Raw genomic sequence first — 8,738 nt, 5'->3', positions numbered from 1 at the left:
CATGCGGCTTTCGGGGCCCGCGGGAGTCGGAGGGTTTTTTGTTGGTTTGAGGATTTAATTATTTTAATGCAATTAAAAGAGATTTAATTCTTTCGGAATTAAATTACTCTTCGCGAGGTTTAGTTTAACTCCAACTGCGAAAATCGCTGCTGCTGCTTTGTTGTTTTATGCATGCATCCATATGTGCGTTTGAGTTAACGAATTTGCATTAAAGTGTATAAGTATTTACATATAATTGTAAATAAATAAACAAATATTTATTTATTTATAAATATATCTAAATATGTATATATATATATTTATATAAATATATATGTGTATATAAATATATATGCGTATATAGATGTGTATAAATATATATATAACTGATTTTGTCTCCTGATTTGTCCCTCCCGATTTGTCTCCTTTTGAGCTTTTATGCGAGCTTCTGGTGTTAATAAATTAATTAGTTAATTAATTGAAGAATTAATTAATTAATTAATTAATTAATTAATTTGCTTTTGAAGTTCTCGAAAAGTTAGTTTCGGAAGAACAGGTGCAGTTGCGCGCGTCGGGGTGTACAGACAGCTCGTTCCAACTGCGGTGTACAGACACTTCGTGTTCTGCATTCGCCAAATTCAGAAATTGAAATTAAATTGATTAAATCTTTTTATTTGCTGCTGAGTCCAGAGGCCATCTGCGTTTGCATCCTCTGTTTCCCTAAACCCTCAAACCCTCGACTAAACCCTAGGTGGAATCCTTCCTGGGGCCCAGCGAAGGGCCCACTGGCTCGGAAACCCTAAACCCTAAACCCTAGATGAGCGTACTGCGTCGAGGGGAACTGGGGTTTCGCTTTGTTTTTGTTTTGTAATTCGCCTATTTAGCTGGCCTGTCTCAGGAGGTTGCCGATATCTTACCCAGTTCCAAACCCTAGTTTAGGGTTTAGGGTTTAGCGTTTAGGGCTAGTGCAGCAGCTCCAGCTGCTCCTCTCTCTCTGCGAAGCAACGAATCAGTGCAGCTGCAAATTTCCATTGAAGTGGAATGAAATGAAAAGTAGAAATATAAAATATATTTTCTCTAGAGAAAAGAATATAAATTGCACAAAAGAGGCCATGAAAAAGAAAAGGGTGAAAAGTGTAAAAGTGTCAAAAGGACAAAAAGAGAATTTGCATGCAGCAGAAATTGGAAGTTCTAAGTTGAATTATTTGGCTTTTAAAACCCCACTAAGTTGACGAGGCTACAGGGAGGGGCTTTCTGGAATAAACAGAAAATAGAAATAGTGAATGAAAAACAATTTAAATTGATAAATTTAAAGTAAAAGAAAAATTAAAACAATAGTAATATATTTAAATAAAAAAGAAAGCAGTTGCAGCTGTGTAGGGCTTCCGCTGCAGCCCGTTGAGGGCCCCGGAGCTGCATGCGGTGGAAAGCGAGGAAAAATGGATCTTTTTGATTACAAGTTGTTTATTTTTGTTATTTTATTTGTTTTATTCCACAATTTAATTCTTTTAAACTCAAATTAAACGTTAGTGCCCCCCATCTAGCTACAAGACTCGGCAGCTCCTCGCGAGCTGCCGCAGCTCTGTGTGCTTTTTCCGGCGCTCTTTGCAAGTAATTCGGAATTAAATTAATTCTTCTTCTGAATTTAAACTCAATTTTAATTTTGTGGCGGCTGTGTTTCGTCGAGGAGTGGGGGAGCGCGGCCAGGCGTTTCAGGTGTATGGACAGCTCGCGGCGAAATGGAACTTTCGCGTTTTTGCAAAACGCGAAAATCGCAGCTTTTGTAAAGCCTCAGATTGCAGTTTTTACTTCTTTTAATAAGTTGCAGCAGCTGCTTCTCATTTGCGAGGGAGATCAGCGAAAAAAAAGCAAAGAAGGTTTGTTCCAGCGGTCGGCGCTGGGGTGTACAGACAGCTCAGGGTGCGCCGCGGAAGCGGCTGAAACTGGATAAGGAGGAAAGAGCATCAAATTGATCCGTTTGAAGCTTTTAGAAGAGCTATTTTAGGTTTTATTTCCCTAATGGCGGCTGAAAACCCTTCGCCGCCTTTTTTTCCGTGGGAATTCGCAGAAAACCAACAAAAACACAAAAAAGATCTTGAACAGCTCGGCTGGGCTGAAGCAGCCGAGGGCGAGTGGCTCGCGCATGCAGCCAGCGGCTGGCTTTGCAATCCAAAAGAAAAAGTATTTTTCAACGCGGAAAAGAACCTTTTGGTTCCTGCAGATCCTCGAGAAACCGAGCTGGGAGCAGCAGCAGCAGCTGCTGCTGCTGCTGCTGCTGCTGCTGCGGACTGGCAGCCAGCTGGCGAGGAAGCTTTTGATGACGAAAAGGAAGAAAGCCAGGAAGTTGAAAAAGAAGAAACGGAAACAGAAAACGAAACGGAAAACTCAGACGCAGAATCCGATTTTTTGGTGGACTTGGAAGATGAACTAGACGCAGCAACATTTCAGAAACAAGTGTGCAGAATGGAATAAAGTTTTAAAAATATCCTGCAATCAAAAGCCCTTCTAAAGTTGTCTTTAACTTGCCAAAAAGTAATTATTTGTTTGAATTTTGTCTTTTGAAATTTCGGAATAGCCCATTCCGAACGAATTACTTGAACTGTGTCAAATTCGCGAACAAATGGTGCTATTTCGAGATCTAAAATTGAAATTAAAGTTTCATTTAATTATTTGGAATTTATTGTTCAAAATTTGATTATTTTTAATGGTTTAAAAGTCCAATTTCATCTTTTTTGAGCATCGCTCGCGCCGAATTTCAGGTGTACGTACACCTGAGCAGGCGCCGCTCGCGCCTCCGGCGCCGCCCGATTTGTCCGATTAGGGGTTTTATTTGCATCAAAATGAAGCATTTGAAGTGCATATTGAATTAAAATTAGTTTAAATTCATTTAAATTCATTTACATTCATTTAAATTCATTTTAATTTGTTTTCTCGCAAATTCCAGGGGTCTGCAGAGGGAAAGGGCCCCTGCGAAGACAGATTCATCACCAAAGTCGGATTGCCCCTTGGGGTTGTTGCGGGCAGCTCCGAGGGTTTGTGTTACTTCACTGCAGTCTACGACGGCCACGCGGGCACAGAGTGAGTCCCGAGGGTTTAGGGTTTAGGGTTTAGGGTTTGGAGTTTAGGGTTTGGGGTTTGAAGGGGTTCAGAATTTGGTGCTTGGTGGCGGGGTTTAAGGGCTTGGGGCCGAGTGTTTGGGGTTTAGTGGGGTTTTAGGGTTTAGGGTTTAGGGTTTAGGGTTGAAGGGTTTGGGGAAGCACCTCTGTTTGACTTGAAGTGCCTCTGCAACTCTTGCTTCTTCGTTTCGGGTGTACGTACACCCCAACTTGCAGCTGCGCAGAATACGCCGCCGCCCATCTCCACAAAAACCTCCTCAGCTGCTACAGGCAGTTCTACCGAACTGTCCAGGTCAGTAGCCAGCTATCTATCTATCTAGCTAGCTAGCTAGCTAGCTAGCTAGCTGGGTGGTTGGCTAGCTAGCTAGCTATCTATCTAGCTAGCTAGCCAGCTAGCTAGCTAGCTAGCCAGCTAGCTAGCTAGGTGGCTAGCTAACTAGCCATCTAGCTAGCTGGCTAGCTAGATGGCTAGCTAGCTAGCTGGATGGCTAGCTAGTCAGATGGCTAGCTAGCTAGCTAGCTAGCTAGCTAGCTAGCTAGCTAGTGTGCAGGGGAAAGTACATATTTTGTTTTGTCTGCTGCTATCAGCGGAAGCGGGAAGAGCGGAGTGGGGGTTCTTCGTCTCGTCGGCAGCAGCAGCAGCAGCAGCAGCAGCTGCTGCAGCAGCTGAACGGAGGCAGTTTGCTGCAGCTGCGGGCTGAAGAGCAGCAGCTTTCTGTGGAAGTGGAGGCTCTTTGCAGAAGTTTCTTTTCTTCTTTTTCTTTAACTGAAAATAACTTTTTGGCTTTGGCAAAGGCCCGCGTGGCCCAAGACGGTGGGGTGTTTATTGGTGGGGTTGGTGTTTATTGGTGGGGTTGCTCTTTGCCTCGTTTCTTTTCGTTTTTCTTCTTTTTTGCTTCTTTTTGCTTCTTTTTTCTTCTTTTTTCTTCTCCAATGCCTCTCTATTCTTCCCCACTCTTCTTTCTTCTTCCTTTTCCTTCTTTTTCCTTTTTTTTCTCCTTTTTTCCTTTTTTTCCTCTCTTTTTCCCCTTTTTTTCCTTTTCTTTTTCTTTAACTGAAAATAATTTTTTGGCCTTGCATGCAAAGGTCCGCGTGGCTCTCCAATTCCTCTTTATTATTCTTTTTATTTTTAATTATTTTTGATTCTTTTTTTTTCTTGTCTTTTGAACCAAGTTGTGTCTGTTGCTCTTTGAAAATGGTGGAGTTGGTGTTGCTGCTGCTGCCTGCGTGCTGCTCCCGCTGCATATATGGTGCTGCTGCTGCGTATATGGTGCTGCTGCTGCTGCTGCTGCATCTATGCTGCCGCTGCTGCTGCTGCTGCTGCGGCTTTGAGTGGATAAGCTGGCGCGTGAGGTGTCTGAAGATTCAGAAAAAAAGTGAAATGAAACTGCATTTAATTGAACCAATTAAAATTAAATCAAATTAATTAAATTAATTAAATTAATTAAATTAAATTAAATTAACTTGATTAATTTAATTAACTTATTTATTTCTTTTCAGCTGGCTCAACTGCTGCTGCGGCCATTTTCTTCGGGCCGGACTCTGACGGGGCTTTGAAACTTATCACAGCGCATGCAGGAGATTCCCGAGTTGTTCTTTGCAGGTTTGCACAACTTTTCCACACTTTCTAAACCCTTTTTTGTGATTTTCTAACCCCTTTTTAGTGCCCTGTTGAACCCTTTTTCGTGGTCTATTAAACCCCCTTTAGTGGGGGTTTATCTGGTTTTTTAAGCCGGTGTTTGTACTTTTTTTAACCCCTTTTTGTGGTTTTTTAAACCTCTTTTAGTGCCCTATTAAGCCCCTTTCAGTGGTTTTCCAAATCCCCCTTTGGTGCCTCTTTAAACTCTCTTTTGTGGTTTTTAAAATCCCTTTTAGTGCATTTTTATACCCCTTTTAGTAGTTTTTCAAGCCCTTTTCGGTGGTTCTTCTAAACTCATCTTTGTTTTCTCTCAAACTCCCTTTTGTGGTTTGCTAAACCCCCTTTGGTGGTTTTCTAGACGCTGCCCAGTGCTGTTTCTAAACTCCCTTTGTTGGTTTTTTAAACCCTTTTTGTGGTTTTTTAAAACTCCTTTTAGTGGTTTTTGGAACTCTTTTTGGAGGTTTGTTTGAATTCTTTTGGTGGTTTGTTTGTCTCCTTTTTAAAGTTTTTTGTCTGCTTTTGTTGATTAAAGTTTTATTGATAATGCTGCTGCTGCCGTGGCTGCTGCTATCTTCGTGCTGCTGCTGCTGCTGTTGCTGCTGCTATCTTAAGTGCTGCTGCTGCTGCCGTTGCTGCTGCTATCTTAGTGCTGCTGCTGCCGTTGCTGCTGCTATCTTGGTGCTGCTGCTGCTGATGTTCCTGCCGCTACTCTTAGTGCTGCTGCTGCTGCTGCTTCCCGCGGGCAGCAGTAGCAGCAGCAGCAGCAACAGCAGCAGCAGGAGCCCGGCGTAGAAACACTGCAGAGCCCCAGTCGCCAAACCCTAAACCCCAAACCCTAAACCCTAATCCCTAAACCCTAAACCCTTTTTCAGGAACGGGGAGGCCTTGAGACTGACAGAAGACCACAAGCCCAACAACCCGAGCGAAAGAAAAAGAATTGAAGCAGCAGGAGGGCAGGTGCAGCAGCAGCGGCAGCAGCAGCAGCAGCATTTTTAAAATTAAAAAATAAATAAGTCACTTTAAAAAAGAAGTTTTGAAGTTTTATTTTTAATTTAATTTTGTTATTTTTAATTTAATTAAATGCAGTTCTTCAAAAGGATTATTTCGGTGTCTTTTGTCTTTTCTTAACCTATAAATTCTGTTTATTTATTTTTCTATTTGCTTGATTATTTATTTATTTTTAATTATTTGTTTGTTTGTAGTTATTCTTGTGTTTTTAATTATTTGATTATTTTTTATTTTCAGTTTATTTGTAAATTACATTAAATTTCATTTATTATAAATCATTTATTTATTTTTAATTTAATTTTTGAACTAAAAAGAAACTTTTCGCAAATGCTTTTTAATTCTTTTAATTCATTTCTTCCAAAAGCTTTTAATTCACTTAATCCAAAAGCTCCTTTTTGAGGCAATTTCGCCCTTTTGTTTGCTGCTGCTGCCGCTGCTGCTGCTGCTGCTGCTGCTTCTGCTGCTACTGCTACTGCTACTGCTGCTGCTACTGATGCTGCTACTGGTGCTGCGTCTACTGTCGCTGCTGCTGCTGCTGCTGCTACTGCCGCTGCTGCTGCTGCTGCTGCTGCTGCTGCCAGGTGGTGTGTGTGCAGGGCGTGTGGCGCGCGTTTGCAGCAAACCGGCGGTGTGGGGCGTTGGGTGTATCGACAGCTCGAGGGTTTGGAGACAGCTCTTTGAAGAAACCCCACAAAGTGCTTTCCAGTGTACCGACAGTTCGCGTCCTCGCCCTCGACTTCAACGCAGACGCCTTCCTCGTCAGCCTGCTGCTGCTGCTGCTGCTGCTGTTGCTGTTGCTGTTGCTGCTGCTGCTGTTGCTGCTGCTGCAGCTGCTGCCGCTGCTGTTGCTGCTATTGCCGCTGCAGTTGCTGCTGCTGCAGCTGCTGTTGCTGCAGTCGCGGCTGCTGCTGCTGATTGTGACTATGGTGCTGCTGCTGCTGCTGCTGGTCGTGTTGATGCTGCTGCGGCTGCTGGTGCTGCTTATCATGCTTATGACGCTGCGGCTGCTGCTGCTGATCATGCTTGTGCTGCTGCAGCTGCTGCTGTTGCTGATCATGAGTATGCCGCTGCTGCTGCTGCCCATGCGGCTGAAGCTTGCGGTGCTGCTGCTGCTGCAGCATCTGATGCTGCTAATGGTGCTGCTGCTGCTGCGTGCTGCTGCTAATGCTGCTGCTGCTGATTACGATGAGGCTGCTGCTGCTGCTGCTTGCAGCAGCAGCGCTTAGGTCTTACACAGTAGGGTTTAGGGTTTAGGGTTTAGGGTTTAGGGTTTCTTCAGGTGTTGGGGTCTGACGGCATCTTCGATGTTTTGTCTGATGATGAAGTCGTCAAATTAATTCTTAAGAAACTCCCGCCGACTCCCCAAGAGGTTTGCTGCTGCTGCTGCTGCTGCTGCCGTTGCTGCTGTTGCTGCTGCTGCTGTTTTTGCTTTGCGGCCACTATTGCTGGTGGCTGTGGTGTTGCTGCTGCTGCTGTTTGCGTTGTTGCAGATGCTGCTGCTGCTACCTGTTGTGCTGCTGGTGTTGCTGCTTGTGTTTTGTGCTGCTGCTGCTCGTTGTGTTTTTGCTGCTGCTGCTGCTGCTCGTTGTGTTTTTGCGGCTGCTGCTGCTGCCCTTCATATTTTTGCTGCTGCTGCTTCTGCAGCTGTCCCTTCGCTCCTTCTTCGGCATCCCTGCACTGCATCTGCTGCTGCTGCTGCTGCTGCTGCTGCTGCAGGCTGCTCAGTTAGTTGTAGAGGAAGCTGCTGCTAGAGGCAGCGCAGACGATAAGACCTGCACAGTGGTTTATTTCAAATGGCGCAAAGACCTTTTTGCTGCTGCTGCTGCTGATGATGAGAAAGAAAGAGAGACAGAAAAGGAGACAAAAGAGACAAAAGAAGCTGCTGCAGGAAGTCAAATAGACTCCCCCACAGACGCAGCAGCAGCCTGCAGCACAGACGGCCCAAAGCAGCGGCAGCAGCAGCAGCAGGAAGGGACCACTGCAGCAGCTAGTGAACACACAAGCAGCAGCAGCAACAGCAGCAGCAGCAGCAGCAGCAGGGAAGCTCCGGGTTGTGATGCAGAGCCAGGCCCTGGCGCTGACGCGGATAGAGCCTCAGCAGCAGCAACAGCAGAAGCAGCAGCAGCAGCAGCACCTCCAGAGTCGCCACCAGCAGCAGCAGCGGCAGCTGCTGCTGCTGCTGCTGGAGAGTCCGGTGCCAGAGGCGGAGGCATTCGGATGAGCGGCCTCGAGGAAATAGCAGCAGCAAAAAGCACTTTTGATGTTGATGCTCTTATTCGAAAAAGGAAAAGAGAGGAGCAGGAAGCAGCAGCAGCAGCTGCTGCTGCTGCTGCTGCTGCTGCAGAGGAAGAGGTAAGGAACTCCTGTATCCACGCAACAACGCAGCCCCACGGTAGTCGCAAGAGTACTGCTGCTGCTGCTACTATTGCTGTTGCTGCTGCTAATGCTGCTGCTGCTGCTATTGCTGCTACTGCTGCTGCTGCTGCTGCTGCTGCTGTTTGCTTCAGGATGATTTTGATATGTTTGGGGGTGTCCCTGAGGCTCAAGAGGCCTCGCCAGCAGCGCAGCAAAATGAGGAGGCATAATGCTGCATGCAGGAGCAGCAGCAACAGCAGCAGCAGCAACAGCAACAGCAGCAGCAGTAAGTGCAACGGCAGCAGCAGCAGTTGCAGCAGCGGCAACTGCATGCGAGAGCAGCAGCAACTGCACGGGGCACAAGCAGCAGTGGGGGCTGCCCTCGCTGCTGCTGCTGCTGCTGCTGCTTCTGGTGTGCTGTGCAGAGCTGCTGCAGCTGATTGAAGCAGCTTGTGTGGCTAGCTAGCTGGCTAGCTAGCTAGCTAGCTGCCTAGCTAGCTAGCTAGCCAGTCAGCTAGCTAGCTAGCCAACTCCTTCAGAAGTCAAACAGCCTTTAAATCTGTCATGTTGACAACTAACCAGCAGCAAAGCAGTGCACCTGGGGGCCCCCCAGGGGGCCCCCCTGGGGGCCCCCCTGGGGG

At 45.9% G+C, this 8,738-nt stretch overlaps 1 protein-coding gene across 1 annotated transcript; it reads left to right on the top strand.

Annotated features, from left to right (window-relative positions):
* Positions 1-1,998: 1,998 nt before the first annotated feature.
* ETH_00035265 (protein phosphatase 2C, putative) lies at positions 1,999-8,327 on the top strand (the record flags this gene model as incomplete). The annotated part of the gene is made up of 10 exons (XM_013373561.1): positions 1,999-2,433; positions 2,924-3,057; positions 3,312-3,387; positions 3,684-3,909; positions 4,596-4,698; positions 5,607-5,691; positions 6,324-6,500; positions 7,022-7,111; positions 7,459-8,094; positions 8,250-8,327. 10 exons carry the CDS (start codon positions 1,999-2,001, stop codon positions 8,325-8,327), a joined length of 2,040 nt encoding a protein of 679 aa, XP_013229015.1.
* Between the last annotated feature and the right edge of the window lie 411 nt (positions 8,328-8,738).

The sequence above is a fragment of the Eimeria tenella genome, genomic scaffold (genome assembly GCF_000499545.2).
Source record: "Eimeria tenella Houghton genomic scaffold, Eth_scaff156, whole genome shotgun sequence".
Classification (NCBI taxonomy): domain Eukaryota; phylum Apicomplexa; class Conoidasida; order Eucoccidiorida; family Eimeriidae; genus Eimeria; species Eimeria tenella.
This window is presented reverse-complemented; position numbering and strand designations above follow the sequence as displayed.